This window comes from Mobula birostris, chromosome 17 (genome assembly GCF_030028105.1).
Source record: "Mobula birostris isolate sMobBir1 chromosome 17, sMobBir1.hap1, whole genome shotgun sequence".
Lineage (NCBI taxonomy): Eukaryota > Metazoa > Chordata > Chondrichthyes > Myliobatiformes > Myliobatidae > Mobula > Mobula birostris.
Window position 1 is genome coordinate 14206717 of NC_092386.1, and position 25474 is coordinate 14232190.

General features: G+C 43.9%; 1 protein-coding gene across 1 annotated transcript in view; it reads right to left on the reverse strand.

Moving 5' to 3' along the window:
• The window catches only part of msh3 (mutS homolog 3 (E. coli)), a 265620-nt gene that overhangs the window by 30773 nt on the left and 209373 nt on the right, over nt 1–25474 (reverse strand). The window contains exon 22 of the mRNA XM_072281028.1: nt 1538–1661. Within this exon, the coding sequence (XP_072137129.1) occupies nt 1538–1661 (124 nt within the window). The remainder of the gene's footprint in view (nt 1–1537; nt 1662–25474) is intronic.

Below are 25474 nucleotides of genomic sequence, written 5' to 3' on the forward strand. Positions count from 1 at the left end.
TTTAAATGTTGAATAAATGCCACCAGCTGCTGACATGAAAAAGTCTGAGAGTATCAAAAGAACTAATACCAATTCAGCAGATGATACAGAAATGACACTCGCGTCCCAAAAGACTCCTGAGTTGACAGTTTAATTGGCCACAGTAGGGTTTGAAGACTAGCTTTTATTTTTCACATGTACACTACACCGACGCTTACAGTGAAATCCATCAATTGCGTCAATGACCAACACATTCTGAGGATCATGCGGAGGGGTGGGGCGGGAAGACCACAAGCGTTGCCATGCTTCTGTCGCTAACATCGCATGCCCACAATTTAGTAACCCCTGACTCGTACAAGGTCACCACAGCACCCAGAGAAAACGCACACAATCGCGGGGAGAAAGAACAAACAACTTACAGACACTGGCAGGAGTTGAACCCTCAATATTCCAGTGGCTGCTGCTGAAAAGTGTCACACTAAACACTACGCTACCGCGACACCCTTAACTTGCCTCCATGACCGCGTGGGTTTCTTTCACGTGCTCGGAGTTCCTCCCGTATTCCAAAGATATACGGGATGTGGACACGCGACATTAGCATCAGAAGCATAGTGACACTTGCAGGCTGCCCCCAGTACATACTCAACGTTGGTTGTTCACGCAAACAATGCATTTCATTGTACGTTTTGACATACATGTGACAAATAAAACTAATCCTTGTCTTTATCTTTATTTAAATAAAAATGGCCCTTCATAAGAATTCCTCATACTTGCTTCCGAAGAGCCAAGTGATGACAATGTTGGGTACTGGGTGGGGGTTCAGGAAGATCCAAACCCTTACACAGATTTAACTTTAAAGATCCAAAGTGCAGATCTCTTTGGGCAAAATCCTCCCCAAAAAATATCAGAAAAAAAAACAAAGATCCTGTCTTCAAACATCTACCATTCTGTGGGGATCTTTCCATTACAAGTGAAGATTTTTGGACGTTGTACTGCATTCAAGAAGCTGTATAAAGGTGTTTGATGGTTCCAGTCTCTTGAGCTTCGAAAGTTAGATTACACAGCTGCATGCCTGTGTGCAGTATGATAAAAGAATTACTTAGAAAGCAGAGGTTGATAGGTTCGTGATTAGTCAGGACATCAAAAGTTACGGGGAGAAGGCAGGAGAATGGGGTTGAGAGGGTTAATAAATCAGCCACGATGGAATGGCGGAGCAGACTTGAAAGGCTGAACAGCCTAATTCTGCTTCTATGTCTTATGGTCTATTACAGGACCTTTGGCCCACGATGTGCCAACCTTTTAACCTCCTCTAAGAGGAATCTAACCCTTCCCTCCTACATAGCCCCCCATTTTTCTATCATCCATATCATCTATCACCCATAAGTCTTATCAATATCCCTAACGTATTTGCCTCTACCACCACACCCCAGCAGCACGCTCCATGCACTCATCACACCCTGCATAAAGGAAATTTACCTCCCACATCCCACCCTACACTGTCTCCGAGTTAAAATTACAATTAAATTTCTGACGCACATTCTCAGACGTCCCTCCATACCGTTTTGTTCATCGTCCTGATTGAGAAGGAACGCCATGTGGTAATTTCTGATGTTCTGTGGGTACAGTTTCTCCAGTTCACACACAGGGGGGTAGTGAGTGACAAAGAGTGTCAGCGACTTCACCTGAAAGCAAAGTGAAAATAGAACGTTACAGAACGTTGAAACAAGCAGCACCACCGGCCTCTAGGAAGGCCCACAAAATAACACCACTGAGAACAACAGGGAGTGGTGCCACGAGAAAGCAGCATCAAGGATCCCCAGCATCCAGGCCAGGCTCTCCTCTTGCTACTTCTGTCCGATAGCAAGTACTGGAGCCTTAGATCCCACACCACCAGGTTCAAGAACCATTATTACCCTTTCACCATCAGACTCCCAGATTCCTGAAGCAGCGTGGATAACTTCACTCACCTCAACGCTGAACGGATCACTAAACACGATCTATGGACTCACTTTCAAGGACTCAATAGAGCACTATAGCACAGAAATAGATCCTTTGGCCCATCTAGTCTGTCCCAAACTATTATGCTGCCTCTTCCCATCAACCTGCACCCAAACCATTGCCCTCCAAACCCCTCTGTCCATGTACCTATCCAAACTTCTCTTAAATGAAATATTTTTTTGTATTTGCATAGACTGTCTTCTTTTGCACATGGTTTGCTTATCAGTCTTTGTTTGTAGTTTATGAATTGAATTGACTTTATTACTTACATCCTTCATATACATGAGTAAAAAGCTTTATGTTCTGCCTCCATCTAAATGTGCAATGTATAGTAATTTATAATAAATAGTGTGTACAACAGGACAGTCAATATAGCATAGAGATACAATTGTAAAGTAAAGGCATCCGTTAGTCTTGCGAGACCATGGATTTGCGCCTGGAAAGTCTTCACTCTCCAGGGCACAGGCCTGGGCAAGGTTGTATGGAAGACCAGCAGTTGCCTATGCTGCAAGTCTCCCCTCTCCACACCACCGATGTTGTCCAAGGGAAGGGCATTAGGACCCATACAGCTTGACACCAGTGTTGTCGCACAGCAGTGTGTGATTAAGTGCCTTGCTCAAGGACACAACACGTTCCCTTGGCTGGGGCTCGAATTCACGACCTTCAGGTTGCTAGTCCAATGCCTTAACCAGTTGGCCACGTGCCCACACAAAATACAATTGTATCAGCATGAATTAATCTGTCTGATGGCCAAGTGGAAGATGATGTCCCGGAGCCTGCTGATCCTGGCTTTTGTGCTGCGGTACCGTTTCGCGGATAGCAGCAGCCGGAACAGATTGTGGTTGGGGTGACTCAGGTCCCCAATGATCCTTCGGGCCCTTTTTACACACCTGTCTTTGTAAACGTCCTGAATAGTGAGAAGTTCACATCTACAGATGTGCAGGGCTGTCTACACCACTCTCTGCAGAGTCCTGCGATTGAGGGAAGTACAGTTCCCATACCAGGCAGTGATGCAGCCAGTCAGGATGCTCTCAATTGTGCCCCTGTAGAAAGTTCTTAGGATTTGGGGGCCCACATCAAACTTCCTCAACTGTCTGATGTGAAAGAGGTGCTGTTGTGCCTTTTTCACCACACAGCTGGTGTGTACAGACCACGTCAGATCCTCAGTGATGTGGATGCTAAGGAACTTAGGGTCAGTAAGTTATCGGTATGCTATATTGGCACTGGAAGCATGGTGTCCCCAGCTCAACCTTGGAATGCATTGGTCTTTGATGCAAATGATGCATTTCATTGTTTCAATGTACATGCGACAAATGCAGCCAATTTTTATCTTTAATCTTTATCATTACAGAGGAAAAACATCATCATCAATAACTGTCAGTTATATGCTTAGAAATTGGATCTTATGGCACTGCATTTCCTGCTATATGCAGGAAAGTAAATTAGTAAATTTGTAAATTTAAAAAAACGTAAATTAATTTTTTATTTATTGAGATACAGCAGGGAATAGAATAGGCCCTTCCAGCCTCTCAAGCCAAGCCGCCCAGCAATCCCCCAGTTCAATCCCAGCCTAATCACACGACAATTAACAATGACCAATTAACCTACCAAATGGTAGGTCTTCAGACTGTGGGAGGAACCCGGAGCACCCATTAGAAACCTACGTGGTCACGGGGAGAACGTACAAACTCCTTACAGGCAACAGTGGGATCGAAGTAACTTGAGGAAATTGGGTAAGCAGCCATTTCTAGGATTGTGCTGACATGACACATAGACAGGGTTGTTGAAGAAAGCTCTCAGCACACTGGCCTTCATAAATAGAGTACTCAGTACAGGAATTGGTACGTTAAGTTGAATTGTATAAGATTTTGATGAGACCAAATTTGGAATATGGTGTGCAGTTCTAGTCACCTGCCTACATGAAAGATATCAATAAGATTGAGAGAATAGTCCTTGCCAGAACTTGAGGACCTGAGTTACAGGGAAAGGTTAGACAGGTTTGGACTTTATTCCCTGGAGTACAGGAGAATGAGGGGAGATTTGATAGAGGTAGACACAATTATGGGGGGGGGGGGGTACAGAGAGGGTAAACGTAAGCAGGCTACTTACATTGAGATAGGGTGAGACTAGAACTAGAGGTCGTGGGTTATGGGTGAAAGGTGAAATGTTTAAGGAGAACATGAGGGAGAATTTCTTCTCTCACAGGGTGGTGAGTGGCAGCGGAAGTGATGGATGAGAGTTTCATTTTAACATTGAAGAGAAGTTTAGATAGGTACAAGGATGGGAGGGGTATAGACAGCTATGGTCTAGGTCAATGGGACTAGGCAGAATAATAGTTTGGACAGACTAGATGGGCTGAAGGGCCTGTTTCTGTGCTCTATCACTATATGACTCTATATCCATTGACTGCAAAACTATTTTGAGGCTGTTTTTTTTTCCCCTTCTGAGCCTTTGTGACATGAAATTATGCATACTTAGGTCCATCAACAGAATTCTCCTGCTGTTTGCCACAACAGATATTATACTGTGAGACATCAATCAGACCTTGTTAATGCATCAGCACTGCACACGAGAAGAGACCTGTAATATTCACCAGTTAAATATCTAGACAGATAATTGCTGTCTGAAAAAGGATATTAATTACATTTGAATAATGAAAAGATGTACATTGGATGGGGAAGCACACACGGTTTTTGCAATTAAATTACACGACTGCACCCAGTGCCTGACTACTGCAAGCTGATTTAATGTCTTCACACAAAGAATGATAGACACCAGCGGGGTAGGTGAAGTGCTGGTCAGTGACGGGGTGCTGGGGATATCATGGAGCCACAGAGAGATACAGCATTGAAGCAAGCCCTTCAGCCCATCTATTCCATGCTAAGCTGCTATTCTGTCTAGTCCCATTGACCCACCATGACCTGCTGAGATGCTGACATTTTGTATTTGTTGTTCAAGATCTCCAACATCCAGTGAATCTCTGTGTATTATTGCCTTGACAGGTTCCTTTCTTTTTGCATTTCAAGTATTTCCAAATGTCTCTGCGTTCCAGCCTTTTGCAGTTTCCCTCTACTTCCTTAGAAGTTGCAAAGGTTTGGTATGTCACCTAATACTTTGACAACTATGTATAGATGTGTGGAGGAGAGTATATTGACTGGCTGCATCACAACCTGGTATGGAAACACCAATACCCTTGAATGGAAAAATCCGACAAAAAGTAGTGGATACGGCCCAGTCCATCACAGGTGAAGCCCTCCCCACCATTAAGGCATCCGTTAGTCTCGTGAGACCTTGGATTTACGCCTTGGAAGGTTTCCAGGGTGCAGGCCCGGGCAAGGTTGTATGGAAGACTGGCAGTTGCCCATGCTGCAAGTCTCCCCTCTCCATGCCACCGATGTTGTCCAAGGGAAGGGCATTCGGACCCATACAGCTTGGCACCGGTGTCGTCGCAGAACAATGTGTGGTTAAGTGCCTTGCTCAAGGACACAATATGCTGCCTCATCCAAGGCTCGAACTAGCGACCTTCAGATCACTAGACGAACACCTTAACCACCTGGCCACGTGCCAACAATCCCCACCATTGAGCACATCATAATGGAGCGCTGTCATAGGAAAGCAGCATCCATCATCAGGGAACCCCACCACCCAGGTCATGCTCTCTTCTTGCTGCTGCCATCAGGAAGGAGGTACAGGAGCCTCAGGACTCACACCACCAGGTTTAGGAACAGTTATTACCCCTCAATCATCAAACTCTTGAACCAGAGGAAATAACCTCACTTGCCCCATCACTGAACTGTTCCCCCATTCTACGGATTCACTTTCAAGGACCTTTCATCTCACATACTCATACTAGCTGCTTATTTATTTATTGTTATTATTTTTTTTCTTCCTTTCTTTTTGCATTTGCACAATTCGCTGTCATTTTCACACTCGTAGTACGCCCTGTTGGTGCAGTCTTTCATTGATTCTATCACGCTTATTGGACTTATTGAGCATTCGTGCAAGAAAATGAATCTCAGGGTTGGAATTGGTGAGGTACATGTACTTTGATAACAAATTTACCTTGAACTTCAAGTTCAATTTCGAGTTAAATTTCATCGGCATTCAGTCATACACGTGTGGACAGCTAAATGAGACATTGTTTCTCTGGGGCCAAGGTGCAAAACACAGAACATACACAGTGGGTTCCAGTTAACTGGGGCAGCCGTTTATTTGGGATGACGCTTAAAGAACAAAAACTAATAGAGAAAATTGCTGGGATTCCCCTTGCTCATTTGGGACACTCTGCCACCTCATTGGGGCAGGTGACTGTTGCTGAACTGGCTCTAACTAGCATCAGTTGCGCACACTCGAGTGGCCGTTAGACGTTACACGGTGCTTAGAGCAAACAGTTTTTAAACAGCAACTGTTGTGCGAGCTTGTGTTCAAAAAGCAGTGACTTTTGTCACTGATAGTTGGCGAGAAATAAGTAGCAAGACAATTCTGAACCGTTTTGCTCACTGTGGTTTCAAGCACATTCAGGCTTGGAGATGCTGGAAACGGCCGGGAGTGAAAATGAAATGATTTCACTGCTTCAACAAGTTAGGAACTACAAAAGAATCTGAAGGTATCGACAATCATCTTGAACGTTGCAATGAAATTGAAGATTATAATTGTCGATAGCGTTGTACTATATCGGTAGTCCATTATCTGTACTAGATGCCCGTGCTGATTTTTTCATTGCATACTCTGGATGAATTCCTCCATTGGTAACTATTAGGAACTAAAACACAGTTTTATAGTACTGTAGTACCTTTGGTAGAGTTCTAATTTGTTTCTTATTTCATTTAATTATATAATTTGTTACTTAGTTTGTCTTTTTTTTAAATACCTTTTTAAATATTTCCATGGAACTCCAGTCAGCTGCTTAATTACGCCAAAATGAATTGGTCCCGATGTGTCCCAATTAACTGAATGCACTGTAATTACTTCCCAGTACATAGAGTCACAATATTAGCACAAGTCTCGGAGTGGCAGGGCCTGAGGACTGACAGGTTGACATACAGTATGAGGTGCACGATTACGTAAGACAATATAATGTTACTGGCACTATTATTAAAAAACAAGGAGTGGTAATAAATATGTGAAACAGTAGCAATAAAAGGTGAAAAGTGACCAGCGCAGGATGAGAGTGCGTCTGTGAGTTGGGGAGTGGGGAGCACAGAGCATTCAGACAGTGTACGTGTGTGCAGGCCCCGCACTGCAGAAGGGATGTGCTGAGACTGGAGAGGGTTCAGAGGAAGTTCATGAAAATGACTCCGGGATTGAATTGGCTTGTCATATGAAGAGTGTCTAAAGGCTATACTCCCTGGAATTCAGAAGTACATGCGATGGGCTCATTGAAGCCTATCAAATTTTGAAAGGCCTCGACAGAGTGGATGTGGATACGATATTTCCTGTGGTGGGGAGAGTCCAAGACCAGTGGACAGAGCCTCAGAATAGTGGGACGTCCTTTTAGAATGGAGATGAGGTGGAATTTCTTTAGCGAGAGAGTGGTGGAATCTGCTGCCACAGGCAGCTGTGGAGGCCAATTCTTTACGTATATTTAAAGACGAGGTTGATAGATTTTTGATTAGACAGGGCATGAAGGGATACAGGGAGAAGACAGGAGATTGGGGCTGAGAGGGAAAATGGATCAGTCATGATAAAATGGCAGAGCAAACTTGACGGGCCAAATGGCCTAATTCTGTTCCTCTATCTTATGACCTTATGGGTGGCAGCAGCATGTTAAGAAGTCTTAAAAATACTTCTGTTCTTCCTTCCAAGATAAATAACTTCACATTTTCCCACATTACACTTCATTTGCCAACTGTCTTCCCACTCATTTACCGTACCAAACGTCTCTCCGAAAACAGTATCTTCCTCACGACCTCAACCTTGGCTTCTGTACTTTCTTCCTCCAAGTAACTAATATATATATATTTATGTATATCAGAATCAGGTTTATTATCACTAACATATGCCAAGAAATGTGTTGTTTTGCAGCAGCAGTACAGTGCAAGATATAAAAATTGCTATGAATTACAATAAGAACCATATAAAAAAAACAAGTAGTGCAAAACCATAGGATGTGGAACAGTACAGGACAAGAGCAGGCGCTTTGACCCACAAGAAACTCATTCGTAAGGCCAGTGACGTTGTGGGGATGGAACTGGACTCTCTCATAGTGGTGTCTGAAAAGAGGATGCTGTCCAAGTTGCATGCCATCTTGGTCAATGTCTCCCATCCACTACATAATGTACTGGTTGGGCACAGGAGTACATTCAGCCAGAGACTCATTCCACCGAGATGCAGCACAGAGCGTCATAGGAAGTCATTCCTGCCTGTGGCCATCAAACTTTACAACTCCTCCCTTGGAGGGTCAGACACCTTGAGCCAATAGGCTGGTCCTGGACTTATTTCCTGGCATAATTTACATATTATTATTTAACTATTTATGGTTTTATTACTATTTAATTATTTATGGTGCAACTGTAACGAAAACCAATTTCCCCCGGGATCAATAAAATATGACTATGACTATATAACTATGACTAATGTTAAGGTGATCCAATGAAATTCATCATCAAATGGCCAACTAAACTAATCCTCTCTACCTATACAATGTCCATATCCTTTCATTTTCCTCACATTCATGTGCCTATGTAAACATCTCTTAAAAGTTTCAAAGGTATCATTGCAATCCAGGCTCCCACCACTCTGTGTAAAAAAGCTTGCTCCTTTCAAACTATCCCTGCTCACTTTAAATGCATGCCCTCTGGTATTAGACCTTTCAACCATGGAAAAAAGATACTGCCTCTGTACTCTATCTATGACTCTCAAAATCTTATAAATCACCATCAGAGAAAGAGAGAAAATGAGGGAGGAGAAGATGGCGGCGCGATGCAGCACGCGCGGCCGTTCCGAATGAATTTCGATTACGTGTAACTAGGGGCCGTGCACAATCCAGATTTGATGGAGACAGCCGTGAGAAGCGCAGAGGAACATCTGGAGTAACTTCTGAAATGCCTGCTTCGCTGCCGCTGCTACTGTGTGATCGAGAATCACCGGAGACGAAGGCCCCAAATCCTCGGCTTTGCCTGTCGCCTGTAGCCGGGGCCGGGGTTGAAGCGCTCGGCAGAGATGGTGCTCGGTGCTTGGTGTTGAATAGGTGGTCGGAGGCTCGGAGTTTTTCGGACGGACTCGGAGTCGGACTGTGGTCGGATGCTTCGGGGACGCTGCACCGGCAAGTTGGCGGCGCTGGAGGTTTACCGTCTGCGTGAGATGATGGGACATCCGAGAGACTTTGAGACTTTTACTGTGCCATGGTCTGCTCTTATCAAATTACGGTACTGTTGTAACTACATGTTATAATTATGTGGTTTTTGTTAGTTTTTAAGTCGGTTTGTCATGTGTTTTTCGTGATATCATTCTGGAAAAGCATTTTATCATTTCTTAATGCATGCATTACTAAATGACAATAAAAGGGGACTGCGTGTCCTCATAATCATCATAAGAATGAGGAAGAATTCATGGTCTGATATTCCTATTACGTTGGGTTTCTGTCTTCAACCCTGTTGGTAGTTACGAGATGAGGGCATGCCCTGGATGATGGATACCAACTTAGTGAGGCATCATCTTTTGAAGATGTCCTCGATGGCAGAGAAAATAGTGCCCATGACAGAGCCAGCTGAGCTTACAATCCTCAGCAACATACACAAAATGCTGGAGGAACTCAGCACGTCAGGCAGCATCTACGGAGAGGAACAAACAATTGACATTTCAGGCTGTGACTCTTCACTAAAAACCTCATTTACAACCCTCTGCAGCCTTTTCTGATCCTGTGTATTGGCTTCTCCACACCAGAAGGTGATGCAACCAGTCAGAATGCCCTCTACGGTATCTCTGTAGAACTTTGCTAGTCGTTGGTGACATATCAAATCTCCACAAACTACTGGTTAAATATAGCCACAGACATGCCTTCTCCATAACTGCATGAATATGTTGGTTGTCAGAGATTTTGACACTAAGGAACTTGAATCTGCTCACCCATTCCACCGCTGACCCACCAACTCTGCTCTTGTGGCACCTCTCTGATCACAGGTAAAAATCACAGCCTAAAAATCACCCCTTATCCCTCACGACTGCTTCCTGAAGTACACCAATTATCTATCCATCCCTGTGCATTATCTCCAACACAATGGACTCTTGTTACTTGACATCTTGAAGTCTAAATACTCTGGCTCCTCCGACCACTGTAGGTCTTGCTCTACTAAACTGGATTGCAATTCCCCCACATTTGCTGCTATTGTTTGCTTAATATTTAGTTCCTTAATAATAATTAATGAAATGGTTCTGGAAGACCGGAAAATTGCAAATGTCACTCCATCCTTCAAGGAGGGAGAGAGGCAGAAGAAAGGAAGTTTTAGGCCAGTTAGTCTGACCTGAGAGATTGTGAAGATGTTAGAATTGATTGTTAAGGATGTGGCTCTGGGGTACTTGGAAGCACATGATAAAACAGGCCATAGTCAGCCTGGTTTCCTCAAGGGGAAATCTTGCCTGACAAATTTGTTGGAATTCTTTGATGAAATAACAAGCAAAATAGACAAAGGCGAATCGGTGGATGTTGCGTACTTGGATTTTCAGAAGGTCTTTGACAAGGAACCACACAGGAGGCTGCTTTACAAGCTACGAGCCTATGGAATTACAGCAAAGGTCCTAGCATGGATAGAGCATTGGCTGATTGGCAGGAGGCAAAGAGTGGGAATTGGCTGCCAGTGACCAGTGTGTTCTACAGGGGTCTATATTAGGACTGATTCTTTTTACGTAATATGTCAATAACTTAGATGATAGAATTGATTGCTCTGTTGCAAAGTTTTCGTATGATATGAAAATGGATGGCAGGGCAGGTAGTTTTGAGGAAGTAGATAGGCTACAGAAGGAATTACACAGATTATGAGAATAGGCAAGGAAGTGACAAGTGAAATACAGTGTCAGGAAGTGTATGGTCATGGACTTTGATTGAAGATGTGAAAGGGTTAACAATTGTCTAAATGGAGAGAAGATTTAAAAATCTGAGGCACAAAGTAACTTGGGAGTCCTTGTGCATGATTCACTAAAGGCTAATTTGCAGATTGAGTCTGTGGTGAGGAAGGCAAATGCATTGTTAGCGTTCATTTCAAAAGGACTAGAATATGAAAGCAGTGGTGAGGGCTCACTTGGAGTATTGTGAGCAGTTTGAGGTCCCTTATCTAAGAAAAGATGTGCTGAAACTGGAGAGGTTTCAAAGGAGGTTCACAGAAATGATTCCAGGATTGAATGGCATGTCACGTGAAGAGCATTTGATGGCTCTGGGCCTGTCTCCACTAGAATTCAGAAGAGTGAGGGATGACCTAATTGAAAGCTATCGAATGGTGAAAGGTCAGGATGAGGGGATGTGGGACAGTCTAGGACCAGAGGACACAGCCTCAGAATAGAGGGATGTCCTTTTATAATGGAGATGAGGAGGAATTTCTTCAGCTAGAGAGTGGTGAATCTATGGAATTCGTTGCCACAGGCAGCTGTAGAGGTCAGGTCTTTACGAATATTTAAGGCTAAGGTTGATAGATTCTTGATTGATCAGGGCATGAAGGGATTTGGGCAGGAGGCAAGTGATTGAGGCTGAGAGGAACAATGGAACAGCCATGGTGAAATGGTGGAGAAGACTCGATGGGCCAAATGGCCTAATTCTGTTCCTATATCTTCTGGTCTTAATGTATGTGGAGCATTTGATAGCTATGGGCCTGTACTTACTGCAGTTTAGAAGAATGAGGGGGCATCTCATTGAAATCTATCAAATATTGAAAGGCATAGCTGGAGTGGATGTGGAGAAGATGTTTCCTATAGTGGGAGAAGTCTAGGACCGGGGGGCACAGCCTCGGACTAGAGGGACACCCCTTTAGAATAGAGATGAGGAGGTATTTCTATAGCCAGAGGGTACTGAATTTGTGGAATTGCCACATACAACTGTGAAAGTCAAATCATCAGATATATTTAAAGCGAAGGTTGATAGACTATTGACTAGTCAAGATGTTAAAAGTTACGGGGAGAAGAGAAGAGAATGGGATGGTCAGGGATAATAAATCAGCCATGATGGAATGTTGGCACAAACTCGATGAGTCGAATGGCCTAATTCTGCTCCTATGTCTAATGGTATAACTCATTCCAACATTTCCCAACCACAGATGTGAGGCTAATTGGCCTAGAGTTACCAAATTTTTGCCTTTCTGCTTTTGTGAATAAGGTCTTAATCCACTGGCTTCAGTAAGGACTCCCAGGCTGCAAATTAGGAAGAAAGAAGGGGCAAATTTATATTGAAAATTACTTGAATGCATTTAATTATTCCAACATTTCTTTTTTTTTTTACATTAACCATTTGCTTTTACGATTAGATAGATCATAAGTTCTGGGAACAGGGTCTCTGCAGTTGTCACCATGACCTCTGTTTAAATTCAAATAAAATCAAATTCAAGTTTAATTATCATTCAGCCACACATGAATACAGCCAACCAAAACAGCAGTCCTTCAGCGATGTCAGCTCTCTGAGTTTGGCCTGGGTGAGTAGAGACATGCAGGAAAAGCTTGTAGCAAGCCTGATCTATGAAAATCCACACCATTTTTTCCATTTTCCCCAAGTTCCTTGATAAGTTAATTATGTAATTGTTCTATGCTTTTCAAATTAGCTTCAGACCACTCTAAGGTATTTGTGTTTTCCTAGTCAGACTCTCTACAGTTCCCTATGCCCGTATCATTGCCCTCAATTTTCCCGAGTCTTATTCATCTGCATTGTCCCATTTGTAATTAATTTGATTTTTGTACCAGAATATTCCCTCTTCAACACTGTTTTGAATGTTATGCATCACTGTTCCACATCGTTTGCCAATACTGTTATCCACATTCTCTTCCTCAAAACCAGCTTTTGTTTAATCTATAACCTGAGCTTTATTGCACCTTCATACTTCTCACCCATTAATATCAAAATGTATTACAATATTTGTCTAAATATTTCCACATATTCACTTCCATTACCAGCGTGATTCATTCATTATTACTAGTGCGAGCCACAATCCTTCCCAGACGAGCTTCTGAGATACAGAGCGAGACACACATACATGAAAATGCTCAGTTCAGGCCACGTTATTCCTCCCATATCCCTCTTGAACACTGATTTGAATGTTCTGCATCACTGTTCCACATCATTTGCCAATACTGTTAACCATATTCTTTTCCTCAGTTTTGTTCTCACAGCCTCAGAACCAGCTTCTGTTTAATCTACAACCTGAGCTTTATCGCACCTTTGTACTATGAAGAGAATAGATGCTGCCTGACCTGTCGAGTTCCTCCAGTATTTTGTGTGCATTGCTCTGGATTTCCAGCATCTGCAGAATTTCCTGTATTTATGATTTCTTTCTTAGATCACCATCGTCATTATGTGGCTGTGTCGTATGACGTGGGGGGTGGGGGGGATTCATGGTCTTTCCACTGCCATGATTGATCCTGGCAATTTTGTCTTCAGAAGTGGTTTGCCATTGTCCAAGAAGACAGCGGCGCGGCTAATGTAGATGAACTGAGCACACTGATGAGGGAGAGGGAGAAGTGGAGAGCCCGTCATCGTGCCCGATGCCAGCCCCCTAAGCCTGAGTCGACGTAGTAGTAGTAGTAGTAGTAGTGGTTTGCCATTGCCTTCTTCTGGGCAGTGCCTTTAGAAGACAGTTGACCCCAGCCATTATCAATACTCTTCGGAGATTGTCTGCCTGGCATCAGTGGTCGCATAACCAGGACTTGTGACATGCTACAGCTGCTCATACGAACATCCATCACCTCGTCCCATAGCTTCACATGACCCTGAGTGGGGGGGCGGGGGGAAGGGAGCTAAGCGGGTGATAAACTTTGCCCAAGGATGACCTGCAGGCTAGAGGAGAGAAGGAGCGCCTTACACCTCCTTTGGTAGAGATACATCTCCAACTCCACAGCCCAAGCTTCTTAGATACAGGGTTAGAAACACAACATAGAAACAGTTCTCCATTACTTACCTTTCCTAACTCTTAAGACCATAAGACAAAGGAGCAGAAGTCGGCCATTCGGCCCATCAAGTCTGCTTCACCATTTTATCATGAGCTGATCCATTCTCCCATTTAGTCCCACTCCCCCGCCTTCTCACCATAACCCTTGATGCCCTGGCTACTCAGATACCTATCAATCTCTGTCTTAAATACACCCAATGACGTGGCATCCACTGCTGCCCGTGGCAACAAATTCACCACCCTCTGACTAAAAAAATTTCTTCGCATTTCTGTTCTGAATGGGCGCCCTTCAATCCTTAAGTCATGCCCTCTTGTACTAGACTCCCCCATCATGGGAAACAACTTTGCCACATCCACTCTGTCCACGCCTTTCAACATTCTTGACCCTTCTTAACCTCCTCCGTTCCAGTCTCTCCTCACAACTCTTCTCCCATGGTCTTTTTGGTTTTGTTTTCTTCATTAATCCTTTCGTTGCCAAGCCAGTCTAGCTTTAATACTTTGATCAGGCTCTGCCATGTCTCTCAATACACCCAAGAACAACCTCAGGACGACACTCAGGACGGTAGTGCAGGCAGTTAGTGTAACGCTTTACAGCGCATGACACCCAGGTTCAATTCCTACCAGTCTGTGAGGAGTTTGTACGTTCTCCCCGTGACCGTGTGGGGTTTCCTCCCACACGTTAAGGGTTAGTAAGCTGTGGGTATGCAATGCCGATGGTCGAGTGTACTCCCATCCATAGAAGCTATGTGACCTGTCGAGTTTCTCCAGCATTACGTGTGTGTTGCCACGAATTATACCAAAGGGATGAGCAGTTCAATAGGCCACAGGGTGTGCTCTGCTCCTGTTCGTGTTTCTTACATTCTGACAAGTATGCTAGGTGTTCACAAATGCAGAACACCTCCACAGCACGCGCACACATGCACACAACCAAAGCCTATCACTGAAAACAAAAGCAGAACAAGAGGACGAGGCAAGGGCATATAAGGTAGCAAAAGTGAGTGGGAAGCTGGAGGATTGCAAAACTTTTAAAATCCAACAAAAGGCAACTAAAAAAGCTGTAAGAAGAGAAAAGATGTAATATAATGTGGCAGACTAGCCAATAATATAAATCAGGATACCAGAAGCTTTTTCAGTTATATTGGAACTGAGATTTCATAATTGAACTCTAGAAAAAATTATGCTGGTGAGATAGTTATAAGGTACAAAGAAAGGGCAGATGAATTTAATGCACCTATATTCACTGTGGAGGACACTAGCAGTGTGCCAGAGGTCTCAGAGTATCAGGGATGAGGAGTGAGTGCCATTGCTATTACAAAGGAAAAAGTGCCAGGCAAATTCAAAAGTCTTAAGTTGGATAAGTCACCTGGACCAGAAGGACTACATCCCAGAGTCCTGAGAGAGGTTCCTGAAGAGATAATGGATGCATTGGTCATGATCTTTCAAGAATCACTCGATTCTGGCAATGGTCCCAGAAGACTGGAAGATTGCAAATGTCACATCACTCTTTAAGAAGGGAGGAAGGAAAATCTTGCCTGACAAATCTGTTAGAGTTCTTTGAGGAAGTAACAAGCAGGGTAGACAAAAGAGAGGTGGTGGAGATCATTTACTTGGGATTTTCAGGTGTTTGATAGGGTGCCACACATAAGTCTCCCTAACATGTTAAAATCCTATGGCGTTACAGGAAAAGATACTGGCCTGGATAGTGGAATGGCAGATAGGCAGGAGGCAGTGAGTGGGAATAAAAGGGGCCTTTTCTGGTTGGCTGCCAGTGACTAATGATGTTTCTCAGTGGTCAGTATTGGAAACACTATTTTTCACATTGTTGGTCAATGATTTAGATAATGGAATTGATGGCTTAGTAGCGAAGTTTGCAGATGATACAAAGATAGGTGGAGGGGTAGGTCGTGCTGAGGAAGCAATGCGATTAGAGCAGGACTAAGACAAATTGGAAGAATGGGCAAAAAAGTGGCAAATGGAATACCTTGTTGGGTAATGTACGATAATGGATTTTGATAAAAGGAACAATAGTGCTGACTGTTATCTAAATGGGGAGAAGGTTCAAACATCAGAGGTGCAGAGGAACTTTAGGAGTCCTCATACAAGACTCCCAGAAGGTTAATTTACAGGTTGAGTCTCTGGTAAGGAAGGCAAATGCAACGTTGGCATTTATTTCAAGGAGAATAGAATTTAAAAACAAGGAGATAATGCTGAGTCCTTATAAAACACTAGTCAGGCCAAAAATGAAGTACTGTCACAGTTTTGGGCCTCATATCTCAGAAAAGATACGTTGACATTGTAGAGAGTGCAGAGGAGGATCACGAGGATGATTCTGGAAATGAAGAGGTTAACGTATGAGGAGAGTTTGGCAGCTTTGGGCCTGTACTTACTGGAATTTAGAAGCATGTCGGGGGATCTCAGTGAAACCTACTGACTGTTGAAAGGACTAGATAGGGTAGATGTGGTGAGGATGTTTCCAATGGTGGGGTTATCCAGAATTAGAGGGCACAGCGTCAAAATTGAGGGTCGACACTTTAGAACAGAGGTAAGGAGGAATTTTTTTAGCCAGAGAGAAGTAAATCTGTGGAACGCTCTGCCACAGACTGCGGTGGAGGCCAAGTCCATGGGTATATTTAAGGTGGAAGTTGATAGTTTCCTGATTGGTCAGGGCATCAAAGGATATGGCGAGAAGTCAGATGTACGGAGTTGGGTGGGATCTGGGATCAGCCATGATGGAACAGTCTCGATAGGCTGAATGGCCTACTTCTGCTCCTATGTCTTATGGAGACCTCTAATCGGTAGGAGTGGATCGGCAGGTAAGGAAAGCCTTTAAGAATGCATTGGAAGTATGGGATCTATCTTTGTCTGTGCCAAGCTGACACTCTACCACAAAGATGACTGTTATACCTATGATAATTTGGTCCCCTTTTCTGCATAGTAACTGGGAACATTGCAAAGGCAGAGGTATAACTCAGTCTGGATTTGTTTCAGAATCTCATCAGGTGCGCAAACAAATAAAACCCAGAGTTTTCTGGCTCACCAAATCAGAATCAGGCTTATTATCACTAACATTTGTGGTGAAATTTGTTGTTATAAGACCATTAGACAAAGGAGCAGAATTAGGCCACTCAACCCATCGAGTCTAGAACCTCTGCTTTAAATATACCCAATGACTTGGCCACCACAGTCATCTGTGGCAATGAATTCGAAAGATTGACTACCATCTGGCTAAAGAAATTGCTTCTCATCTCTGTTCTAAATGGATGTCCCTCTATTCTAACGTTGTGCCTTCCGGTCCTGGACTCCCCCATTGTAGGAAACATCCTCTCCACATCCATTCTATCTGGGCCTTTCAATATTCGATAGGTTTCAATGAGATTAACCCCTCCAACCCCCATTTCTTCTAAACTTCAGCAAGTTCAGGCCCAGAGGCATAAAATGCTCCTCGTACATTAACCCGTTCGTTCCCAGAATAATTCTCATGAACCTCCTCTGGACCCTCTCCAATGCCAGCACACCTTTACTGAGATAAGGGGCTCGAAACTGCTTATAAGATCCCAAATGCAGTGTGACCAATGCCTTATAAAACCTCACCATTACATCACTATTGCTTCTTTATTCAAGTTCATTCAAAATGATTGGTAACATTGCATTTGCCTTGCTAACCACCAAGTCAACCTGCAAGTTAACATTTAGAGAATCCTGCATGAGAACTCCCAAGTCCCTTTGGACCTCTGAAAACCCAGAGGATGGGCAAGGGGTATAGTGAGAGGGACAGAGGGAGAAAAAGGAGAGAGAGAGAGAAAGAATGTGTGCACATAAATAAATAACGGATGGGGTACGAGGGGGAGGCAGGGCACCAGCGGAAGTTAGAGAAGTTAATGTTGACGCCATCAGGTTGGAGGCTACCCAAATGGAATATAAGGTGTTGTTCCTCCAACCTGAGTGTGGCTCCATCTCCACTGTAGAGGCGGCCATGGATAGACATGGGAATGGGAATGGGACGTGGAGTCAAAATGTGTGGCCACTGGAAGATCCTGCTCTCTCTGGTGGACAGAGCATAGGAGTCAGGCTAACTGGCTTCATTTCCTTTCTTTCGCCTCCCTCTCTTCTTAAACAGTGGAGTGACATTTGCAATTTCCTAGTTGCCTGGAACCTTTCTAGAATCTCGTGATTGTTGAAAGATCATTACTAATGTCTCCACAATTTCTTCAACTACCTCTTTCAGAACCCTGGGGTATAGTCCATCTGGTCCTTCAGACCTTCCAGCTTCCCAAGCTCCTTCTCCTCAGTAGTAGCAGTTACACTCACCTTGGCACCCTGCCACTCTCAAATTTCTGGCATACTGCTAGTGTCTCCCACAATGAAGACGGACACAAAATACTTATTAAGTTCATCCACCATTACAACCTCTTCAGCATTGTTTTCCAGTGATCCAATATCCACCCTTGCCTCTCTTTTAGTCTTTATATAAAATCATAAGATATAGAAACAGAATTAGGACATTCGGCCCATCACGTCTGCTCTGCCATTTCATCAATGCTGATCCAATTTTCCTCTCAGCCGCAATCTCCTGCCTCCTCCCTGTATCCCTCCTGACCAATGAAGAATCTATCAACCTCTACCTTAAATATACATACAGACTTGGCCTCCACAGTGGTCTATGGCAAAGAGTTCCACAGATTCATCACTCTCTGGGTAAAGTAATTCCTCCGCACCATCATTATAAAAGGACGCCCCTCTATTCTAAGGCTATGTACTCTGGTCTTAGACTCTCTCACCACAGGAAACATCCTCTCCACATCTACTCTGTCAAGGCCTTTCACCATTCGATAGGCTTCAATTAGATCACCCCTCATTCTTCTAAATTCTAGTGAATACAGGCCCAGAGCCATCAAATGCTCTTCATATGACAAGCCATGCAACTGTGGAATAATTTTAGTGAACCACCTTTGAATCCTCTCCAGTTTCAGCACATCCTTTCTAAGATAAATGGCCCAAAATTGCTCACAACACTCCGAGTGAGGCCTCACCTCTTGAAATGATTGCTAACAGTGCATTTGCCTTCCTCACCACAGACTCAACTTGCAAATTAAGGGAATCCTGTACAAGGACTCCCAAGTCCCTTTGTGCCTCTGTTTTTTTTGTATTTTCTCTCCATTTAGAAAATAGTCAACCCTTTCACTTCTTCTACCAGAGTGCATGACTGAACGCTTTGTGACACTGTATTCCATCTGTCATTTCTTTGCCCATTGTCCTAATCTGTTTCAGTCCTCCTGTAGCCTCTCTACTTCCTCAAAACTACCTGCCCCCCACCTACCTTCATATTGTCTGCAAACTTTGCAACAAAGCCATCAACTTCATCATCCAAATCACTAACATACAAGGTAAAAAACTAATCAGTCCCAACACAGTTCCTGTGGAACACCGCTAGTTACTGGCAGCCAGCTAAAAGAGGCTCCCTTCATTCCCATTCTTTGCCTTCTGTCAATCAGCCACTGTTTTATCCATGCTAGAATCTTTCCTGTAATGCCATGGGCTCATAGCTTGTTAAGCATCCTCATGTCTGGCACCTTGTCAAAGGCTTCTGAAAATCCAAGCACACAACACCAACCAATTCTCCTTTGTCAATCCTGTTCATCATTTTTTCAAAGAATTCCAACAGACCTGTCGGGCAAGATTTTCTCTAGAGGAAGCCATGTCGACTACTGCCTATTTTATCATATGCCTCCAAGCACCTTGAGACCTCATCCTTAATATATTTGAAGAAAACATTTTGGAAACCTCTTTTATATTATTGGTTGCTTACCTTCATATTTCATCTTTTCTCTCCTTGTGGTTTTTTTTGCCTTCTGTTAGTTTTTAAAAGTTTCCCATTCCTCTAACTTCCCACTAAATTTTGCTCTATTGTATACCCTCTCTTTTGCTTTTATGCTGTCTTTGACTTCTCCTGTCAGCCACCGTTGTGACATCCTAACCTTTCAAATACTTCATCATCACTGAGATTTATCTAAGTTGCACCTTCAAAATTACTCCCAGAAATTCTAGTCATTGCTGTTCTGCCATCATCCCTGCTAGTGTCCTCCTCCAATCAACTTTGGCCAGCTTCTCTCTCATGCCTCTATAATTCCTTTTACTCCACAGTAATACTGATACGTTTGACTTTATCTTCTCCTTCTCAAACTGCAGGGTGAATTCTATCATATTATGATCACTGCCTCCCAAGGGTTCCTTTACCTTAAGCTCCCAAATCAAATCCAATTTATTACACAACAGCCAATCCAAATTTCTCTTTCCCTTTGTGGGTTCAGCCACAAACTACTCTAAAAAGACATCTCACAGGTATTCTACAAATTCCCTCTCTTTGAATCCACCATCAACCTGATTTACCCAATCCACCTGCATGTTGAGTTCCACCAATGACTAATGTTGCTTTGCCCTTTTTACGTGCCTTTCCTATTTCCTATTGTAATTTGTATCCCACGTTCTGGCTACTGTCCGGAGGTCTATACAGTCTCACTATACACTGCATCTACTTGTATACCAACTGCCCCATCCTCAAACCCTTTCGCTCTGGTTCCCATCTCTCTTCCAGATTAGTTTAAAACCTTCCCAGCAGTTCTAGCAAACCTGCCTGCAAGGATATTGGTCCATTTTGAGTTAGATGCAACCTGTCCTTTTTGAACAGGTCATACCTTCCCCAGAAGAGACCACAATAATCCAGAAATCTGAAACCCTGCCCCAATTCTTCAGCTGCACATTCGACTGCCCAATTGTCCTATTCTTACCTTCACTGGCGCATGGCACAGACAGCAACCCTCGTCAGCTTTCTATCTTATTCCTTATATTTTCTCTTCAGGACAGTTGTGTATTTAATATTTCAATAATATTCGAGTAATCTTGTGTGTGTATAAATGATTAAACATTCTCAATCATTTAAGTAATTCATTACGGGTTATATGTAAAAATATGTTAATTGCATACGTTACCATGCTACCACGTGATACGTGCGTGCCACACTTAAAGACCAAGTCAGACCTGCATTTTCAGATCAATGTGTCTTCCTTGAATTAGCTTAATGTTTTGAAGTTACAAATCATAAAAAGGATCTCCTCCCTTTTCCTATCTATGTCATGGGTACCAATATATACCACAGATTCCGGCTGCTCACCCTCCCCTTTAAGAATGCCCTGGACCTGATCTGAGACATCCCTGACCCTGGCACCTGGAGGGCATCATTCCATCCGGGTGTCTCTTTTGCCTCCACAGAATCTCCTGTCTACTCCCCGAACTATGGAATCCTCTGTCACTACTGCTCTCCACTTCTCCCCCCGTTCTCTTCTGAGCCAGACTCAGTGCCAGAGACACAATCACTGTGGATTCCCCCAGTAGCATAAAATATCACTATAATTTACAGTAAAAAAATTCAATAGGAAGTGTAAAAGAGGAATAGTGAGATGGTGTTTTTGGACCATTCAGAAATCTGACAGCCGATCATAGAAACAGACACTTTGACCCACTGCTATGAGACCTACCAATGGGTGCCCATCCATATTAACCCCACCCCCCACACTCACAAGGTCACAGCCTTCTACCTCTTGGTGATTCAGTACAGATGGTGCTCAAAGACTGTCCACAACTGTGTCCTCACCACTGTCCCAGACAGTGCATTCCACATACTCATCACTCCCTGGGTAGGAAAAAATCCCTTTCATATCCCCTCTAAATCTCCTATTCTTTCCTCTAGTTTTTTCTCCTAGGGTCCCAGCAGACCACCTATCTACACCCCTCATTATTTAAGTTCCTCAATCACGTCCTCGGTCCTTCTGAGTGTACCACTCCGTCCCAGGTTGGTGGTAGAGACAGATACATTAGGGGCTCTTATGAAACTCTTCGATAGGTTGATCTCAGAGTAGGTTAAAAGGTTAGCACAACATCGTGGGCCCCAAGAGCTCGTACAGTACTGTGATATTCAACGTTCCATGAACTCCTCCGCACCCTCTCCAGTGCTACCACATCTCTTCTGGAGGGTGGTAAAGATCCGTCAGAAACACTGTCATATCAATTTCCCTACCATCTAACTATAGCTTGAAAAAACTCCTGTAATCTTCCTTGACATAGTAAATTATCCGATGTTAACTTGTGTAAACTGCCAAACTCAGCTGCAGTTCATCTCAACTTTTATTGGGTCATTTACTGCTGCAGCTGCGAAAAAAAAACAAATTTCATGACGTACATGAGTGATGATAAACCTGATTCTGATCTGGGTCTCTATTGTGGACTGAGAGTGGGAAGGGAGCAGGGAGAGGGGAATCATGGTTGGGAGAAGAGGAAGAGAGAGGGAAGCACCAAAGAGAGGCATTCTGTAATGATCAATAAACCAATTGTTTGGTATCAAATGACCTTGCCTGGTGTCTCTGCACACCTACCACCCTACCACCTCCCCACGCTCCTGGCACTCCTTCTCTGCCACCTGTACCACACCCCTCAGGCAACACTCCACCCTCACCATCCTCAACATCCTTTGCTCTCACTAGACTGACAATCTCGCTTTCTGCTCCATGTTGACAAATACAGAATTATGCAAAAGTCTTAGGCACCCTAGCTATATATATGTGCTAAGACTTTAGCACAGTACTGTATGGTTTTAATTTAACATAATACAGCTTATCAAAACAGAAATGTGTTGCCAGGATACACTGGTAAGGCCTTTGTCGGAATGGCATTGATCTGAAACATTACTGTGAACACTGATCAATCAGCATTCCAACATCTGAAGACGTCAAAATGGATACTCAGCTCGGAAAAGGTCGTGTTTGAGTGACAGGCAAGTTGTAAACACAAAATTAAGATTTCTATCAAAAACAAACTTCACCAGTTTTTTGGATGAGGGTAAATGTCAATTTTCACTTTGGAAAAAATAATTCTTGTACATGATCCAGAAACATACTGTAAAGGTGGTGATAAATTATGCAGAACAATTACATAACAGAACCAAGCCTGCAGTGTTACTTTTCTCGAACGGGAAGAAATATTTCTAAAAGTAAAAGAAAGCTTTTGGAATTTCTTCTGCTCCTCAACTGAAACACTAATCCAACACTGAGCAGTTAATCCCTGCCTACACAGATTCATATTCAGATTTACTTACCGCATGTTAACATGCAGTGAAATGTGTCAATTGTATTAGCAACCAACAAAACCTAAAGGTGTGCTGGGGGCAGTCGACAAGTGTCGTCAATGTAGCATGGCCACAGTGCTTGGCAGAACAACACTGAACACAACAAGCAACAGAACAACAGCAAATCAAGCCCCTTTTAAACACATACAGTAGACACACACACATGGACACGGACAGACCATCAGTGTTCAGGCTTCGACTTCCAGACTTCCTGACGTACGCACTTTGATCCCCAGACTAGTCGATAATGAGTTGCCGACTCACCAGCCCTTGCACCCCCTCGTGCCTCCTGCTCGCACGGACAGTTGATCCCGGGATGCACTGACCTGGAGCAGCCCGGCATCCACAGATGTCCTCTGTCACCCACCCATGTCTCTGGCCTTCAAACACAGAGCAATGACCTGGACTCTGGCTGTCCTTTGTCCCATTCTAACTCAGCTGGACTTTGAGCATGGAGAAGGCGGCTAGAATTTGGCTTGACCTCTAACCCCCGCAAATCCTTCTGTCAAGCAGGCAGCATCCATCATTAAGGACCCTCACTAACCAGGACACACCCTCTTCTCATTACCGTCAGAAAGGAGATATAGCAGGTTGAGACCCACACTCAGTATTTTAGGAACAGCTTCTTCCCCTCTGCCATACCTCACGAACCCATGAAAACCACCTCACGATTTTTCTTTCAAGCTACTTGATTTTAAAGTAATTTTTAGTATTTTTTCTGTCTTTGCACATTACAGCTGCCACAAGGCAACAAATGTCATGACGCATGTCAGAGATAATAAAGCAGTTCCTTATTCTACAAGGCAGACATAATTTCATTGACCAAATAGCTGATGATGCAAATGCACCACAGACAATAGACAATAGGTGCAGGAGTAGGCCATTCGGCCCTTCGAGCCACCACCGCCATTCACTGTGATCATGGCTGATCATCCACAATCAGTATCCAGTTCCTGCCTTATCCCCATAACCTTTGATTCCGCTATCTTTAAGAGCTCTATCCATCTCTTTTTTGAAAGCATCCAGAGACTTGGCATCCACAGCCTTCTGCGGCAGAGCATTCCATATATCCACCACTCTCTGGGTGAAAAAGTTTTTCCTCAACTCCGTTCTAAATGGCCTACCCCTAATTCTTAAACTGTGGGCCTCTGGTTAAGAATTAGGGGTAGGCCATTTAGAACGGAGTTGAGGGAAAACTTTTTCACCCAGAGAGTGGTGCACCTACAGGTGCAGGAGCACCCTGCACTTCCTAATCCTGATCCTCATCTGAGCTCGCGTGGACAGTGAGACATGTACAGTACTGCGCAAACATCCTAGGCACCTGTATAAGACCTCTGCACAGTACTGTTGCAATTTTATGTATTGCACTGTACTGCTGCCGCAAAAAGAAACTAATTTCATGACACACGTGAGTGATGATGATAAACTTGATTCTGATACGGGTCTCTGTTGTGGACTGAGAGTGGGAAGGAGGCAGGGAGAGGGGAATCATGGTTGGGAAAAGGAGAAGGGAGAGAGGAGGGAACAGGAAGCACCTGAGAGAGCCTGCCCGTCACTTCTTCTCTGTCACCTGTCCCACAGCCCTCCCAAGGCGTTCCACACTCACCATTTCTAACATCCTTTGCTCCTGACAGGTTTACAAACTCATTTTCCGCTCCATGTTGACAAATACAGTCCTGTGTAAAAGTCTTAGGCACCCTGGCTATATTATAGTAATGTGCACCCTACTGTACAATACTTTGCTTTGCCTGGCTGCATCGCTCTGGTGTCAAATGTTTCTGTGTGAAGTATTCCTCTTTAACCTTGTCTCGTCAGCCCTCTACTACACAGACATCATACTTTATTGTGTGTGCGCGCACGCACACTCTCCCTACCCGAGTTGTGGTCTCAGAGCTGTTGCTGTTGAGGTGTCATTGTGACTGTTGTAGAGTCATGGGGCCGCACGCATGGGGACAGGCCATAGCAACTCATTTCCACAAGCTCCTGTTCGGTTTTATTGTGAGACGCGACACGGTAACTTGCCCTTCTGTCCCAACAAACTCACACTGTCCAGTTACACCCATGTGACCAACTGACCCACCAACCCATTTGTCTTTGGAATGTGGGAGAGGACCAGAACTCCCACGTGATCATGGGGAGAATGCGAACGCATAAACTTGTCACAGGCAGCAACCGGGTTGAACGCAGGTCACCAGCACTGTAACCACGTCACACTGACCACTGCGCTATATGTTACCAGGGA